Below are 18,120 nucleotides of genomic sequence, written 5' to 3'. Positions count from 1 at the left end.
TCTCACTCACCCTACGGGACTCCCCCAAAGTACGACAGAGACAGGGTGGCAAAATTGGGGCTTATATCCATCCATGCGAAGCGCTACCGATGCAAGGAGGTGTCCCTGCGCCACCCTCCCCCTTATCTCCCTCTCTCCTCCCCCTCTCATTCTCTCTCTCTCTCTCTCTCTCTCTCTCCCTCGGTTCTTTTGTCATGTGCGTCCTTCATGTAGTTCGTCGCTTCTTCCATGCGCCAGCCGTCACTCGCCTCGCACAACGCTCTCGTGTAAATCCGTGTTGTGTCAGCGACACTTGCTTTTTCCTCACAGTGCCCCCCCCCCCCTTTTCCCTCTGCCCCTGAAGGACCCGGTTGTGTCCCTCCCCCTCCACACAGCGTGTCGCATTAGGAGATTAATCCAAGCCGGGCGATTTAACCGCTGACCCGGCCGGGCGGCGCGATCAGTGCGTGGGCTGCTTTCATGTCGCTCCACCTGAACGGCAATTAGGTTCGGAAATAATAACGTTAAAGCTCCGTGATTAACCGGCATTACACTATCGGGCGTAATGGAGAGGAGGCGCGCCCCGGTGCAGTGTCCCAAAAGCGGAGCCCATTGCAGGCAAACAACCGGTCAATTTCGTTTGAACATAGAAATAACCGCTCTTTTTTTACGTGACTTGTAAAGATTAGTATCAGGCCCTCACCACGAAAACATAAACAAGGTGGGAAAAAATGAGTGGTTGACTTGGTGAAAATTGTTTATGACGGTGCACACTGTGAGGGAATCAATTTGGCGCGAGACGCTGCCGCCGTGCCGGCGCGCCCGTCTCGGTGCCGACGCGGCGCCCAGGCGCCCTCGCCCTGCTCGCCCTGCTCGACCCGATCCCCCTCCGGATACCTCCCTTCCGACCTAATGCTTGGCTGAACCGCGCGTAATGTAATTGGTGTCACGTTGAACCCGCACCTCACCGCGCCGCACCGCGTAGTGCGGCCCGGCGGGAGGCCACAAGCTTCGGGTTTACCACCCGCAAAGTACATAGTTCGTTCGCGTGCTTGTATGCGGAAAAGCTACATCGTGACGTACCGGGCAGCGCGTGGGAATACGTTTCTGGAAATAAAGTTAAGTCGCACAGCTATTGGGTGGGAGGTGGCCGCCTGCGGGCCCTTAGTGGTAATGGTAATTGGGCGTAGGCAATGTTGCGCTCCGCTGCGCGCTGGCGTCCAGCGGGCTTGCCTACCCTCGACTCCGCAGGCGCTCCATGGAGACCGCCGTGACTCGCTGTTGCTCCTTGTCGCTCCGTGTCGCCTCGCACCTGCCTTGCGGTGGCGGGGCGGGCGGGGCGGGCGGGGCGGGCGGGGCGGGCGGGGCGGGGACCTCGCCGCCGCGGGGCGCCACGGCGCACCGCAGCGCACCGCAACGCAGCGACCTGGCTGACGGGGTCTTTATCAAACAGCGGGAAGTCGCGGGGGAACCCCCGAGGGGTCGCTGGCACCAGCTTGCCTTCACTACTGCGGGCTGAGTCCGAGTGAGAGGCATCTCCCTCGCACTCACGGGGTGTCCCGTGCGGGTGCGAGGGAGACGGGACGTCGGGAGACCCAACTTTGAAACCAGCGCGCTGGCAGGGCAGGGCGGATCAGATAAACCGCATCCGCCCCTCTCGCACAGTCAGACAGACAGATAGACAGTTGGACAGACAGACAGCACCTGATGTGATGCAGGAGCGACTGCCTTATCTCTGCCACCCCATGACGACGCGGCGGGGCGCTGCGTACAAGTGTCAAACGAGTGAATGGAACCCGGTTTTGATTGCACCAGCCCCTCGCTGCATCCCTGCTGCCGACGGGGCATCCACTGCCAGGGAGGACTGCCCCGCGCGAGGCAGGAGGCGGGTGAGGGTACGTTTTCAGAGAGTTCGCGATGGTACCGTGCTCTTGGCACTCTCTGAGTCTCGGTGTAAGGCGCGACAGTGCAACCGCCACTCACACACACACCACCACCACTGCCCTAGTCCATTTTCAGGTCCCAAAACAACGCGGAGCCCCGCCACCTGCCTGTTGACCTTGTTTGCTGACTCGGCCTGTGTTTTCGTTGCAGATGCGGCCGGCGCACCGCAGGCCCCAGGCAGCCCCAGCAGCCCCAGCAGCCCCAGCAGCCCCGGGCCACAGCCGCTGCTGCCACTGCCGCTGCTCCAGGCCGAGGCCGCTCAGCCTGACGGGACGCCACTCTGCCCCGGCCGCCCCCGCCGTCCCGCCGTCAAGTTATTTTTTGCGACGAAAAGTCGCTAAAACGAGAGGCGTCCTGACGCAGCCGCGGCGCCAGCGACAGCGGCAACCTCAGGGGCAGCCTCAGCGACAGCGGCCCTCGCCAGGCTACTAATCTCGCGTCGCGGCGCCGCGCTGCTGGGGGACGCCGGGGGACGCCGCCCACTCGCAGCTGTCGCCGTCCTTCCCGTCGTCGCCGCGCGCCACGCGCCGCCACGCGCCGCCACGCGCGCAGGGTGACCACCGCGCGTCGCCAACGCGCTCAGTCGGCCGTCATCCCCCGGCGTTGTATGGCGCTGCACCGCCAGCCCCGGCCATGACGCGGCGCTATGAGTCCCGGGACTAGCCCACTCCCCGCCGCGAGCAAGAGTATGGGATGTCGCCGCACGGCAGCAACGTACTCGTCGACAACCACGACGCCCTGTCCGCGGTCTTGGCCGCGGCGCTGTCGGCCGGCGGCACGCTGCCGGTACCCGGTTCCGGTGCGGCACTGCCGCCGCCGGCCGGGACCGCCACCACCCTCCCCGACGCCGGCGGCTTGACGCTGGCTGTGGCGGCCACCGCTTCATCCCTGCTGCAGCGGCTGGGCAACGCCACGCACTACAACGACTCGGCGGGTGGCGCCACGGCCGTGGCCCTCGACGAGGATGCCGCCGCTCCCGCCGACGAGGAATGGGCCGACACGCTCGGCCTCGTCGTCAAGGTGGCCCTCATGGGCTTCATCATCCTGGCCGCCATCCTCGGCAACCTGCTCGTCATCGTGTCGGTCATGCGGCACCGCAAGCTGCGCGTCATCACCAACTACTTCGTCGTGTCGCTCGCCTTCGCCGACATGCTGGTGGCCATGGTGGCCATGACGTTCAACATGAGCGTGCAGGTGAGTGCCGCGGTGCCTCCTTTCCGCTAATTGCGGCTGCTGATAGTGTTCGCGTGGAATTCGCTACCCGGGGAGTGATTTGCGTAATCGCAAACCGTTACTCGACTGCGAAGTTGGCGGCGCCACCACATTCCGGGCCAAGCAGTAGTACCAACCTGCCGGCTTGCCGTGCCCAATCACAGGAGGCGGAGTAAACTATGCGGCGGTCGTGTGGTGCAGAGCGAAGCCAGCGAAGCCAGCGGAGCACAGGCATGCCAACCTAGCCGGGCCGCGGTGCAGCCCAGCGGGCCCAGGCGTCTCGGCTCGGTTGTCTCGCCTGGAGAACTTCCCTCATCAGCACTGTTTACTCGTCGGGCCGGCGCACCGCGTATTGAGGACCGCGTCCGAGGGAGGGCACAGCGGGGCGGGGCAGGGTCGCCGCCGGGGATCTGCGGACGCAGCCGCCACCGTCGCGCCGCACGGCCGGGATGAACGTCATATTGAAATGAGCGCGGCCCTTCCGAAAATAACCAACTACCAGTCTCTGTCGCATGCCGCGGTCCCTTCCCGCTGTTTTGCGTGTCTGCGGCTTGTGTGTGTGTCTGTGTCCGTGAGCGTGTAGTGTGTCTCTGTCGTTGTGTTTGTGTATGCGCGGGCCTGCGGCGACCGGTGGGCCCTGGCTGCTGCAAGGTCGTAGACGCCGTGCTCGCCGCGCTCCCCGTGCTACAATGGGCGCCTTGTGCCAATATAACTGCCCCCTCCCTCCCTGACGCCACGCCCAGCCCCGCCTAGCCACGCCGCGCTGCTCTTCCTTGCGATGCGACCCCCGCCGCCGATCCCCCCCCCCCCCTTCCCCCGCGACCGCCTCTCCTTCACCTTCTGAGTCCTGCTGCTGCGGAGAGTCCTCAGTCGCGCCCCCGCCGCGCGCGCCTCGTGCCGCCGACTCTCATTTGGCGAGGGCGGGGCGGGGACCCAAGTCATAATTCACGCGCGTCGCTTGCCGATTTACCAGCAAGAGCACGACACAGACTCGCCCCCCGCTCTCCCTTTTCAGCCTTTTCAGGGCCAGCCCACCCCACTGGCACACTGCGTTTCGCGCCGCGCGACCCTTCTCGCGTGGCGCCGCGCCAGCACCTTTCTGATCAGCCAATTTGTCTTTCGAGTCGCTCGTTTGCACCGGCCGCCTCACCTGGGCGACACCGCGTTGGGTTTGCAGTGGCCTGGCTGTTTACAGTGGCGGGGAGCCCGCCGCGATGGCATTTGTTCTAATCAGCAATCATCTCTGGCTCCGTATTATGGCACCCGTTTCCATTGTCGGTAATCGAGTCACACATGCGGGGTATGCCTCATACGCACACACCTTTGCAAACACGCCTACCCGCGGGCGTAATCATTCGCGCTCGCGTGGCCGGGCAGACGGTGCAATCTGACTGCTGCTTGAGCGGAACTCATAACTGGGGATATACCGGACTTGCCAAGTTGAAAGAGTTGGGGAAGACCCGCCTGCCGCTGAACCCGCGGCTGCAACTTGATCCACTCGTCAGGCTCTCTCCTCCCCATCCCCTTTCCCGTTGAGGTGGGTGCCGCTTTCCATTCTCTAACGCTCCTTTTACTCCAGTTTGCCTCCCCATGAATATTTTAAACCGCTATATCGGGAAATGCGAGACGGAAGGGAAAACAACAGAGGGTAGGAAAGTCAAGTCAGAGCAGAGCCGGGGGTCGTTTTTTTAACAATTCCTTTCTTTGAACGCACGGTGTTTTCCTCCCCGCAGGCCTCGATCGTTAAGACGCACACCTCGATGAAAAGAAGTAATTGAGCTCATCTCGTAAATGCGGCTGGGTGTAGCCGGGCCTCGCAGTGGCGTTGCCGTGTTTTACCTCGCGCTGTTGGTCAAACATCCGGCTGGGCACAGCGGGGTGACGGCCCGGGACGCCCATCCATAATTCTTGGCCCGCTCCACCTTGCAGCCCCCGCCGCCCCAGCCCCTGTCGCAGCCCCATGCAACGCGACTCACTCAATGGCACTGGAAATATTTACCCTCCCGCGCGTGGCATGGCCAGAGCGCCGCCGTCGCCACTATCAACACAACCATTTACATGAAAAGGGCAGTGTGAATCACCTGACCGTGGCGTGGCGTGCCGAGCTGTAAAAGCAAAAGGGGTGGGGGCGCACAAAGGGGGCGCGCCAGGTCGGTGTGGCTGCCTGCCGCCTGCTTTGTCTGTCTGAATCCGGAGTCGAGAAGGCAGCCGGTGCCGCTGACGCCTCGCCTGGCCTCGCCTGGCCTCGCCTGCTGCAGACGGTCGAGTCAATGCGCGTCGCCCTTTGTTTTTGTTTAGCGCAGCGAGTCCCAAAAGGCGGAGCTTTCGGGGACGATTTGCATCTGAATAATGGAATGATGACATTCAGGTCTGCGTAATTTGTCCTCCGTAGGATTTAGCTACCGCCGCAAAACGCGGCAGGGTTTCGTTGACGCGCGCCGCGCGGGGTACGGTGTGTCTTGGTTTGTTTTTCAATTTTGTGTCATTTGTTGTCTCGTAAAAAAAGGGGGGTAAAAACTTTCAAGAAAGTATCCTCTGACTGGAGAAGACTTTTTCTCAGTATTCGTCAAAAATTCCATGAAAAGTGAAGTCAAGAATCCGGGTGCTGCTCTGAGCAGGCCGGCCTCTCGGGTGGATCTCTACTTCACGGAGGAGGGCAGGGAGGCAGGCTCTGCCGTGGTGGCGGCCAGACGCGGCGACACGATGCAGTGGTCGGGGTGTCCTCGGCGCGCCGCATCAGCAGGCACTTCTGGAAGGCCGCCGGCTCGGAAAAGCCCCGGGGAGGCTCCGAGGGTGGCAGCGGCGGCAGCGACATGAAAAATGTATGATTTATATAATGCCAGCGCCGAGGAGCTCTGATTGGAATCAAACGAGCGTTATTTAAATGCAAATCGTCACTTGTGGTGATCTCGCCCGGAACCGGCCCTAGTCGCCCGGGGGCTTCTGGGACCCCTCGGTCCGCTCTGGGTCCTCTCTGGGTCCCCTGTGGGGGCCGCTGGGGCCCCGCCTGGCTCCCCTGGGGCAAGGTCCGGGCGGTAGGTGGTTGAAGGGCTCGCTCAGCCATCCCGGACCACCCTCCAGGCCGCTACCGCCGCCAGCCCGCCAGGCCGCCAGCCAACAACCCTCCACGGCCCACGACCTTTAGCGTGCCCACTAACCGAATTAATTTTCTTTGCTCTACTTAAGTCTTTGACTTGTGCCCCGACCCGGCTCCTCTCGCCCGGACCTTTTTCGCGACTTGCAAATTTATGTCGTCATTTCACGGTCCACGTGTGCCGAAAGGGCCATCCAAGATTCCTAAGGGAAAAAAGAAACTCTCCTCTGAAACGATTAGTTGGTCCCTCTGACGTAGTACCCCAATGGTACTTTTACGACGACATGCAATGGAGAGTGTCTTTCTGCGCGATGTGCCTTTGCTACACTGCCGTCAGTCCGACAGTGGATATCCTGTCCGACGTCGCGTTGCGAAGGCATGTATTCGTCACAGTGTCACACACGCGCGCGTGTGTGACAAATCACGTGACATAACGTGACTCGAGGCAACCCCTGTGTGACAGCTGGGCTCAAGTTTCGCACGTCTGCGATTAACGATGGCTAGCCATGTGGCTGTGTGTGAGTGTGTTTATGTTTGTGCGTTTGTGTGTGTGGGTCCACGCAATGCGTCTGCACTGCAGCTAAAAATTAAATACGGTACTTCGAGATGTTTGTAAACGTTTAATAATGTTTCCCTGGGCCGAATCAGAAAAGGGTAGAAGAAGCAAGAGAGCTCCGCAAGACGGGTACATTTTGGAATTGTGTCAGAGTCCCCACCATAGAAGTACACTGTTATTTTTCTGTCGCTGTTTATAGGTGCCAAACGCTACAGGCACGGCAGAACTCTCGCATGCATGCTTCCAGCAGCGCATCTGCGTGTGACACATTGCAAACAAACAAGAGGGAAAATCAAGGAAGAATTGTGCTGGGGAAGCGCGCGCAAGGCGTCGTGGGGTGGCTTGGAAGCGCGAGGGTGGGACAGACAGAAAAGGGGGCACAGCGTGTTTGAGTTGGCTGATCGAGCTGGTCGAGAGCCGAGTAGACAGTGTCCCACCCTCGAAAAAAAAAAGCAACAACAACATCCCAGTCGCTTGCGACGTCCTCGCTGACATTGGACACTTCAAACGAATTCAAGACGAATCAATCGTCGTGAGGGGAATGTTGACTCTTTTCCACGGCCACTGGCGCGCTTTTTTCTTGTCCCACCAAGCGCGACTTCTCCGCTTTGAAATTAAAGTCGCCAAAACCCAATCGCGCGTTTTGCGCGTGGCGTGTACGTGTGCGACAGGACGAAAGAAAGGAACCCGTCGAGGGGAGTGAAGGAAAGATGTGATTGAAGTCGACTTATCTGCTTTCCGAGCTCCTCGACTGATTTGTTTTTTCGTGTCTTGGGAAAACACGCCGGCCGGGCCCGCCTGCAACCCTTATCCTACCGACGTCCCTCCTTCCCGACAGCGGCAGAGACAGCGGCAGGGCGGCGGAGCGGCAGAGTAGCAGAGCCACGGGGTGGGTCAGCTCGAGACTGGCGTCGATCTGACGCGGGGCTGACGCGGCACATTCCGGATCCCGTGGGCCAGGTCTTGGGCCAGGTCTTGGGCAGGCTGACTTGTCTGTCTCTCTCGCACCCACACGCCCTACGAACAAGAGAGAGGGAGGGGGAGCCTGGACGCGGTGTGGGTTGAGAGGGCTACTGAAGACATTAGCGAATCCTCTCTGCCAGCCCTTCATGCTAGGGGGGCCGAAGCGGCCTGCTGCCTGCCTCACCGCTCAGCCTCGTCACCGGATGCCTGGCGTGCCAGCGACCCACGCGTCGCCTCCACCGCCAAGTGTTTAAACCGGCCACTTTGCGCAGTGTCGCCGCTCCGCCTCACCTCACGCAACCCGTCGTGAGTGAGCCCGAGAGACTGCGTGCACTGGACGAAAAAAAAGACGCTGACTCCGTCTGTACTCCGCCACGGCACAGCGCAGAAAAGATGCATTCGTAAAGAACCCGCAGCAGGAGATCTTGCGAAATTTCCAGGAACACCTCTCGCATCCTTTTTTCCTGGAACCGGTGCAGGAGGCGAGCGAAGGGGCTCCGCCAAGAACGCTTTCATCGCTCTGTCTCTCTCGCGTCCAGTGTGTGCGAGAGAGACAGAGTGGCGAAAGCCGTCTTCGGAATCATCCCCTCAAGCCATATCCTGCTGGCGTAACGCTTCCTCCACACGATTCGGCGCAGCGCGGCGAATTTCCGGCGGAGGTCACTTGGGACAATTATCGGTTCCCCGTTTGTACAGAGCGACGTGCGGTGTGGTCCGACACGGCGTGGGCCGGGCCACGTCCGCCGCGGGCACGTCGGGGACACCAGGGAGGCCTGGAACGGCCTGGATGGCCAGGACGCCGGCCGGGGGCCAATAAAGACATTACGGCCTAGTGTGCACGCTGTGCCGTGGCTGTGCCGAGGCTTTGCCGCGGCTGTGCAGACCCTACCCTCACGGCCGCACGCACCTGGCTGGTCGGTCTCGCTCTCGTCTCCGCTTCACCCACCCTCTCCCCGACAAATTTTTCATCCCGGTCAGCGTCCCTTTTTTTTCGGCAAAAGGGGAACGGCAAAGGCTCTGGGTCGGGGCCGGAGCAGTTTGATAGGTTTGTCTGGGACGCCACTGGACTGCAAGGACCAACTTCCAAGGCAGCCCCTTTATGTCCTGCCCAGTCAAGTATATATGTGTGTGTGTGTGTGTGTGTGCGTGTGTTCCCGCGTTAGTGGTCGTCTTGGCATTGTCCCCACCCTCACAGAAAGGAACCCTAGGCCGGCCAATCAGACGGCGTCCGGTTGGGCTCTTCATTGCGAGATGGGAGTCGCTCCGGTAATGCGTGGGCAAGACCTGCACTTCTTTTTGTGGCTGATGCACCATGTTTTTTTGTTGCAGATCACGGGCCGGTGGCTGTTCGGCTACTTCATGTGCGACGTGTGGAACTCGCTGGACGTGTACTTCTCGACGGCGTCCATCCTGCACCTGTGCTGCATCTCGGTGGACCGCTACTACGCCATCGTGATGCCGCTCAAGTACCCGCGCAGCATGACGAAGCGCGTGGTGGGCGTCATGCTGCTCAACACGTGGCTGTCGCCCGCCATCATCAGCTTCGTGCCCATCTTCCTGGGCTGGTACACCACGGAGGAGCACCAGGCCTTCCGGGACATGCACCCGGACCGGTGCGAGTTCAAGGTGAGCACAGCCAGGCGCACTCTTGGGGCCCGTGGCCAAAGACGGGTGGCCCCACCAGGGGCTCGCGCATTTCGCCGAGTCGGAGACCGCCTTTTTGTCCTTCTCGCTGCGCCCCGTAGCCGATGGCCTCATCTCCTTCGAGAAAGTCATCTGTCAAAAGTCTGAAAATGATCACCTTTCTGGGGAATAAAGCGGAATGGGCTGGCCGGGTTGTGGCCCTTTTTATGGCGGAGATGCGCACTCAAAGGGAAAACCGCCGTCTTCGCGTCGGATAAAACAATGTCGTTTTTTTATCTGCTTCTGACATCGCTCGCCTGCAGGGGGAAAAAACAAGATGAAACATCCGATTCACACGTTCCTGCCGGCAATTATCGAGATACCCTGTCGAAGGCGGGTGGGGGGGGGGAGGCGTCTGGGCCGAATTTTCAATAGCCTCGCACCGTCCTCATCCCCCTTGACGTTTCTTTGTGGGAACGCTTTCACTTTCGGCGCTCGTAATAGAAGAAGCCTGCCGGCTTTGTCTGTGGTTAGGGCAGGGGCCCACTCGGCGGCCGAGGAGGGCGACCAAGTCTAGCCGGGGCGCCGAGCTGTCGTGGCGGCTGGATGCCCCTCCCCATGGCGAGGGCCAGGCCCATGGCGGGGCCCATGGCGGGGCCCATGGCGGGGCCCATGGCGGGGCCCATGGCGGGGCCCATGGCGGGGCCCATGGCGGGGCCCATGGCGGGGCCCATGGCGGGGCCCATGGCGGGGCCCATGGCGGGGCCCATGGCGGGGCCCATGGCGGGGCCCATGGCGGGGCCCATGGCGGGGCCCATGGCGGGCCATGGCGGGGCCCATGGCGGGGCCCATGGCGGGGCCCATGGCGGGGCCCATGGCGGGGCCCATGGCGGGGCCCATGGCGGCGGCGGGCCATGGCGGGGCCCATGGCGGGGCCCATGGCGGGGCCATGAAAAGGAGCGCTTCATAACGCGAGCCCCGCCATGCAGTAATAACGGTCCCCGCTCCGCGGCCGGCCCGGCACCCCGGCCCCAGCGGCCCCAGGGAGGGTTGGCCGGGGAATGCGTGGCTGAGGCCGCGTCCTGCATTTTGCCAAACGCCACGCCACGCCGCCGCGCCCTCCCTAAGCAGGGGGCGTGGCTGGCTGTGCCCCGGCCCGGCCCGGCCCGGCTGCCTCCAGATGGGGAGAAATTATGCGCCCTCCGTGAGGGAATTCCTCCCCACCCCTCTGCTGATTTCGTGTGGGGCCGCGTTGTCTTATGTCTTTATGCGGCGTCCCCGGGGCCGCGAGCCTTGCCGCGAGCGCCCCCGTCAAGGTCACGCGGGGTGGATCACCGCGACGACGGCCTCCGCGGCCCCGCCGACAGTTCGCTATTGTCGATTTCAAAAGGGCCGAAACGGCGCGCTGATTGGGCCCCCGCTTTTATCTTCGTGTCTAGGTGAAATAATAAATGTTTGTAGACGGCGGAGCGAAATGAGGTTTGCGCGCGGCAAACAAGACCGTTTTTTCTTGTTGTGTTTTTTTTTTTTTTTGTCCGTCTTTAATGGGTTGGAATACAGCGGGAGAGCGTGTTTGCTCGGGGCGTGACGTGGCCGACGAGACGCGAAGCAGACAGACACACGGGGCCGTTCACTTCGCGGGTGGCTGGCTATAGCCAGGCGGAGCGGCACGGCGCCGCCACTGTTCCCAAAGCGAATCCCGCTTTGTGTTGCGGTTTGGTTCGGGGCCGCGGCCCGGCTGCAGTGTCCGCGGCGTCGCGTCCCGGTGCCACGCTCACGCCACGCTCACGACACGCTCGCCCCGTCTGACTCAGTCTGACCGGGAGGTGGACCCGTCGCTGCGCCGTGCCAGTCGTGCCATGGCAGTTCCCAAATCCATCGGACGTTCATTGGGACCGAGTTATGCTGTTCTCCACTGGCGCCTGGAACCGCCCAGCAGCCTGGCATGGCATGACTCTCCATCTAAACCATTTGCCTTCTCGGAGCTTGTTTCCTTCTCGCAACGATTTCACACCGATGCGCCCTGCCATTGTTCGCCCTGATTCGCCGAGCACGGCCTCGCATGCAAGCTATGGGGGCGGAAGACGGGAGACGCTCGCAGTTCCGCTGAGTTCGGCTGCTCCAGTGTGAGCTGCTCCAGTGCGAGCTGCTGTGCGACGCGCCAGGTGGCGCCACGCGCGGCTGTTTCGCGCCCTGGCCGCCCTGCTGGGCAGGATTAGAGCTGTAAGCGCAGTGGCCAGAGTGCTTGAGGCGGGGCGGGGCGCGGCGGGGCGCGGCGGGCTGTCGCCTCCTTGCCAGGTGTGTTTTCATCAATTACAGATAAGGGTGGCGCCCCCGGAACGCTGCAGGACTGCCCCGCCCCTCCCCGTCACGGCCTCAGCGAGGCCCCAGCCACCCGGCACGGCCGCGGCACGGGCCCCGATTCCCTTTGCACGACTGTGGGACGGCGAGGCGGGCGGCGAGGCGGGCGGCGAGGCGGGCGGGGCGCGCTGGGCAAACGGAACGAGGCGAGGCCGAGGCCGGGTCCGGGATTAGGGCGCCATCCCTTGCCGTGGCTGGGCCGTGGCCGGGCCGTGGCCGTGGCCGAGGCCGAAGCTGATTAGGTTGCTTTGGTTCGGCCCTTCGGGCCGCTTTGGTTCCGGCAGCCCTTTGTAGCGCATGGTCCGTGTGCACATGCGTCCCGACTGTGTCTGCGCCGCCGTGGAGCCCCAGGGTCCCGCCAGGGTCGCGCCAGGGCCCGGGCAGCAAGAAGGAGAACGGGGAGCGCAGAGCGCAAAGTGTTTGCTTTACGTATCGAATTTTTGTTTGTTTGGGTCGCGATTTAAAAACAAAAATCCGGGAGGATGGTCTGAGGCTGTCGGGCTCCCGTAAGCCCCCCCGGCCTGCTGTACCTGCTGTGTGCTGCTGCACAGCCGTCATCCCATCCCGGTCTCCGGTCGGCTGCCAGGCCTCCAGTCGGTCTCCAGTTGTCGCGCTGGAGAGGATTTGGACGATGTGCCGACAACCCTTACGGTTCCTCCAGGTGGAGCGGAGCGGTGCGGAGCGGTGCGGAGCATCCCTAGGGCTTTTACGAGGCAAGACGCGGCGCGGAACGCGACCGGGCGACGCCAACGGATTTTCTCTTTATGTTTCATTTTTTCCTCTCAAATCTGCCAGATGGAGCGAACTGGAGGCGGGCATGTCATTAGGAGCTTAACGGCGCTGTGAACAACACAGGGTAACCCGTTTTTCGAAAGGACGCTCCCGACGCACGGGACTCGGTGAGACGCGGCCGCCACCGTCGTTCTCGGAGGGACAACCTCCTCGGACACCGTAAAACCAGCGCCCGCGTCTGCAAACATTGCACAGCTACCAATGAATAGTCTTAAAGGAATTCCTGCTGGGCAAAGCACGAGGAGCAAGTTTTGTGGGTGGACGCGAGGAGGGCGCCGTCTACTCTATTTCCCCGGCCCGTTTTCCGCGTGACGTTGGCCGTGTCTTCTTGTCGATGAGCGGGACAAGGCGGGTACCAGCGGATGGCCTCCAAGGTATCGGACACCGCGTCTCACGCTCACCGCCCTCAACGACGTCGTGCCCGGCACGGCACGGCATCCCCGCCCCCGCCATTTCAGCAGCCAAACTTTCCTCTCGCTGGGTCGCAAAGCGGTAGCAGGGCAGGCCGGCAGGCAGCCAGCCGTCCACCAACAAGAGAGTCCCGCAACTTTCTTTCCAGGCGCCAGCGGAAGTCTAGTTTATTCATGCTGGGATTAAGGTACTTACCTGCCACACCTTGCGCTGTCACGCGCCCCGAACCTTTTCTCCGCGGACACTTTCAACGGAACAAAAGACGCCCACTTTCATTTTTAATTCTTTCTGAAAGCATGATGGTGGAGCGCATACGTAACTTTTTGTTTCCTAAAAAATAATTAAGCGGTGTGGAATTTATTTGCATCTGAGTAACCTCGCCCCTCCAGAAATAACTGAATTTTATTCCTCTCAACCTCTACTACGAATAACGTGTGATATCATTTCGTCGGTTTTAAAATCTTTGTTGTTCTTGAATGTTGTTGTTTTCCCTTTGCGCGTTAATCCCTGCCGGAATGAAACTGCGTTGACTGACGCAGCGTGATGAGAGCAGGCCCTCCCATTACCGGTGGCGTAGTTCAGGAGCTGCAAAACGCGAGCCGCGCCACCGCCCCGCTCGGCCCTGCGCGGACTGTATGGTAAAGCACGTTGAGCGAACACGTCACAGCCAAAATTCAAATCCCCACCCCCGTATTTTTTTCACTATTAAAATTTTTTAGTCTAAAAACGTGCGCCATAACGTGATCACGCACATACGCGCCCCTAATGCAGATGAATGGGCGCGGCCCCGCGGGCAGGCCGGCCTGGCTGGGCGGACCGCGCTGGACCGGCGAATAAATTATGGCCCGAGTATCGGATGGCGATCGCGCTGGCCGGGCTGCCGCCCCGGACTGCCGGGCCTCCTCGGGGAGTGTTGCCAAACTACGGGGACATTTTTCATTCATTTCGGTTCGGAGTTGGAGGGGGAGGGGCTGGCAAGCGCTCGGCTGGCGGCCGGATTCAAGGGGGTGCCATTATTTTGGGGGCAGGAGCGCGCGGCTGCGCGGCTCATGCGAGGCTGGAAATTGAATTAGCGCTCCGTCACTCCGGCTGCATCATGCCGCGCGCGCCGCGTGTGAGGTTGATTACTCTAACCGGGCGTGGCGTGATAGGCTGCCGACTCAGGCGGCCGCGTGCGTAATCGAGCAGGACCGGACAAAAAGCATAACCAAGTTCCCCCACTCTGTCTGCGCAGGTGAACAAGCTGTACGCCATCATCTCGTCATCCATCTCCTTCTGGATCCCCTGCACCATCATGATCTTCACGTACCTGGCCATCTTCAAGGAGGCCAACCGGCAGGAGAAGCAGATGCACAACCGCATGGGCAACGCCATGATGATGTCGACGAACCACGGCGCCACCAACGGCGACGCGCTGTCGTCGTCGGGCGGCTCCAACAAGGCCCTCACGCTGCACGAGCAGGCGCAGAGTACGCCCACCAAGGACCGGCAGATCATCAAGATGAAGCGGGAGCACAAGGCCGCCAAGACGCTGGGCATCATCATGGGCATCTTCATCCTGTGCTGGCTGCCCTTCTTCCTGTGGTGAGTACCTTCCATCGCGACGAGTGCCTCGCGGCGGGGCGCGGCGGGGCGCGGCGGGCCATGGCCTGGCCATCATCCCCGATTGGCGCCGCCGCCGTCGCCCCGACAGGGGCAGGGTGCTGGATTACAGAGTGGGCTACACGCTGCGCCACCCGAGCCGGCCAATCAGGACTCCAGTGTCAATGTTGAGGGACGCGGCACTTAGCCTCGGTGCGGCCGTGGCTGTTTTTGTTGATTGCATACGCCCCTGATTGATTGTGTCCTTTGCCGGAAGCCTCTGGGACGATTGGCTGAGTTCTAACGCCCTGGTGCTGCGCAGGTACGTCATCACGACGCTGTGCGGGGACGCGTGCTACTGCCCGGACGTGGTGGTGGCGCTGCTCTTCTGGATCGGCTACTTCAACTCGACGCTGAACCCGCTCATCTACGCCTACTTCAACCGGGACTTCCGGGAGGCGTTCAAGAACACGCTGCAGTGCGCCTTCTGCTCGCTGTGCCGGCGGCCGCCGTCCGACCTGGACGCGCTGGACATGCGGCGGCCGTCGCTGCGCTTCGACGACCGCACCAAGAGCGTGTACTCGGAGACGTACCTGCGGCACATCGACCGGAGACGCTCCTCAGAGTTCGGCAGCAGTCTGTGACGACCCCCGACGGCCCCACCGGGCCCCGCCTACTCCGCGCCAGGCAGCGCCCCGGCCAGTGGCTCGGGTAGCTCCCCGGACAGCGACCCCAGCATGTGCGCCACCTGGACGTGAACGTGAACCTGGACGCGAACCCGGAGGTGAACCTGGAGGTGAACCTGGACGCAATCGGGAGTGAGCGGGCGAGGTGCGGGCCGCCCTCGAGTGAATCAAAAATGAAACCCATGTACCTAAAAACTACTTAAGGACAGAGAGAGTGCAGTAGTGTTCATGTCCTCCACCCCCGCCTCGATATTTTAGTGCGAGCGCAATACTACAGAGTGCTTGGAGACTGTTTAATTTAGATTGCGTATGTTTTTATTTTTCAATTCGATTGTTCGTTCGTCTTGTACCTTCACAAAATGCAGCACAAGGAAAGATACCCAAGTCTCCCGGGCCAGATTGATGATATTTTTGTACATATTTCATATTTATATAAATAATAATATTAATAATAATTATATCATTCATTTTTTTATACCAATGATTCATTTCATTATGTTCGTGCTACCCATATTGTGATACTTGCTAGTATTCTCACGTGTACATATGTACAGTGTAATGTTAGATACGATGTAAAAAAATAATAATAATTTGTACAGATCAAGAGATAAAAAGCATTTTATTTTATTAAATGGATTTTTGAAGTCTAACTCGTGACCTTGGCGTGCTCCCTCCCCGACGGTGGACGCTCCGCGAACAGCAGGAGGGGGCACGCCGGGGCAGGCTTAACGCGCGGACCTGGCCGCACCTTCCTTTCACCTCAACAATGCGGCGCAATTCGCCAGAATTGATCTCATTGGCCGCTCCTTTGCTATACCGAGCGCTTCAACGCTAGCGCGCTGGCGGCCAGGTCCCCCCGTTCGGTTGTCCTCTGCGACCGCTTCCTCTCGTGACGCCACTAGTTGGTTCCAAGTTTAGTGACAATCTAGAAATGAAACCTTATATTTTCTAGGGCGTAGTAAACTTCTCACTTCTATCATAGTCTTGAATTGTCTTGCTAGCTCGGCCCAATGTGTTTTTATGGTCCTGTGTTGTGACAAAATGGTCTGCGTACAAAATTAAATGAGAGGAGGTAATCATCTATGATGGGTCCATAACTGCCTCGGCTGTAAGCTACTAATCTATGCATCCGTGCTCAAATATTTTTCTAAGTGTCAGTATTCAAAATGCAATAATTGTTTCCTGTAACATCAAATATGAGTCTGTCTGCAGTATGTTTACATATGCGTTCTTCTTCCCTCCTATTTCCTTTCCGACTCCTCCTACCTGCTAAAATCTTATAAATGTTATATGAGTAATGTTGTTTACGGTAAATCCCCTGCAGTTTCCTTAATTATTTCTATTTAGGAAGGAGAGGATGATGGAGAGTAGACCTTCCTAGTTACCCCGTTTGTGTCGAAAGGAATCTGCTTTAGGTGGACGTTGAACAGCAATACGTAATTAAATTATGTTTGTGTAGTAACTGTTCAGTACTGCTTTCCCTTGGGTATCAAAGTATGTTGACCGAATATTATCCTCTTCAGTCGTGTACCGAGAGCTAGCTTGTTTCTGAGCACTGAAGGCTTTGAAATATGGTAAAAGTAACCATGTTATGCTCAAGGGGAGTAACCAATAGATACAAAATAATTGTATTCCTCAAGGAGTCAATACTGCTCAGCTAAATTACCAAAATCAAACAATGGTGCTATTATTTATAGACGTTAGACTAGGAAAATTAAGTGTAAGTCTACTGATATTTTCTGTATTTTCTGTCCTCAGTGGTCATTTTAGCACGTTGTGTAGAAAATGAGTTGAAATATTTTTTGATAGTTGCATCACCTATACAATTCATGTCACGGAGACTACTGAGAAAATACCTCATGGCTAAGCATTCCATAAAATGCAAAGTTCTTGTGGATCTCGTGTTTTTAATGACCTATAGAGTTCAGTTAACTTTCGGCGAGTTTCGTGTGAAAAATAGCTTTGCATAAGTAGAACACTTCGATAAAGCAAGAGTACTGCTATTTGCTGAGCAGTGCCGGTGAAGTTCATATCTTTTTTTTTTTACAGACAAATATTGTAAATTAATTTTCTTCAGGAAATCATATCTGAATTACCTAGGAATCTGTGGCTATGGCCGTTTCTCAGTACACACTGCATTACTGATCCATCAATGACAAGTGTATAATTCGTCATTCATCATCCCATTTTTTTGTACAAAAGCAGATTTTTTTAAAACTTGAGATTAGAAGTTTGTATTTCATTAGAGAAAAATAAGAATACGGGTAAAATCTCTCAAATCGAATGAGCACGACCCTGGTTCTAACTTCTTGATTAGTGACGAAAAATAAGCTAGCCGTCGGTACGAAATCTCCTTGTTTCCTCTGTGTCCCAGTCCAATCCGACCTTCCAGACTCATGTGGTTCAGCAGGAACAAAGCAATCTGTACAATACTTTTCGGCTTTGCATAGTATTTGAGCTTTGTCCCAAGGGCAATGTGACACGTACGTTCCGAGCGTTTGAAAAAGACATTAATGTGAAAGTAAACTTTATTATAAATTGTGAGCCGAAATCAAACGAATGTGGGAAGTAAGCTTTGAGTGTGATGTATGGTGGTTGTCTCAGTGGGGACTAGTTGTCTGGATCAACCTTTAAATCCTCTGGCTAGACTTAAATGTTGACGACTCTGTTCAATGTTGAATCTGCAGTGAACATTAAAGATAGTTGGAAAATTTTACTCTTTGTCTGTTTTTTTCCAACCCCACTATCTCGCGGTGTCGACAGCAAGCACTTCAGTCCTGGGGTTCGAGGGGATGAGAAAACTGGACTCCGAACGGGCTTTGTCATCACAAAGATGGATGGCCAGCGTGACGTCAGCAGAGCATTCCTGGTCAATTCGCGGCTAAAGGCGCTAGAGGCGCTAAAGGCACTAAAGGCCA

At 58.6% G+C, this 18,120-nt stretch overlaps 1 protein-coding gene and 1 long non-coding RNA gene across 2 annotated transcripts in view; both read left to right on the top strand.

The window, feature by feature from the left end:
• LOC117639805 overlaps positions 1 to 2,351 on the top strand; it is a 93,171-nt gene extending 90,820 nt beyond the window's left edge. The window contains exon 4 of the long non-coding RNA XR_004587386.1: positions 2,074 to 2,351. This is a non-coding gene — a long non-coding RNA (uncharacterized LOC117639805). The remainder of the gene's footprint in view (positions 1 to 2,073) is intronic.
• Positions 2,352 to 2,489: 138 nt separating this feature from the next.
• LOC117640576 (octopamine receptor beta-2R) lies at positions 2,490 to 17,918 on the top strand. The gene is made up of 4 exons (XM_034377154.1): positions 2,490 to 3,117; positions 9,078 to 9,374; positions 14,170 to 14,519; positions 14,839 to 17,918. The coding sequence occupies exons 1-4, from the start codon at positions 2,617 to 2,619 to the stop codon at positions 15,158 to 15,160; spliced, it is 1,470 nt and encodes a 489-aa protein (XP_034233045.1). The 5' UTR covers positions 2,490 to 2,616; the 3' UTR covers positions 15,161 to 17,918.
• Positions 17,919 to 18,120: the final 202 nt, after the last annotated feature.

This window comes from Thrips palmi, unplaced genomic scaffold, assembly GCF_012932325.1.
Source record: "Thrips palmi isolate BJ-2018 unplaced genomic scaffold, TpBJ-2018v1 HiC_scaffold_1, whole genome shotgun sequence".
Lineage (NCBI taxonomy): Eukaryota > Metazoa > Arthropoda > Insecta > Thysanoptera > Thripidae > Thrips > Thrips palmi.
This window is presented reverse-complemented; position numbering and strand designations above follow the sequence as displayed.

Bases quoted from the DNA above. Each gene is read 5' to 3' on its own strand.
- LOC117640576 (XM_034377154.1), top strand. From the start codon at position 2,617: ATGTCGCCGCACGGCAGCAACGTACTCGTCGACAACCACGACGCCCTG. The intron at 3,118-9,077 runs GTGAGTGCCGCG...TTTTTGTTGCAG, and splicing joins CGTTCAACATGAGCGTGCAG to ATCACGGGCCGGTGGCTGTT. The intron at 14,520-14,838 runs GTGAGTACCTTC...GGTGCTGCGCAG, and splicing joins TGGCTGCCCTTCTTCCTGTG to GTACGTCATCACGACGCTGT.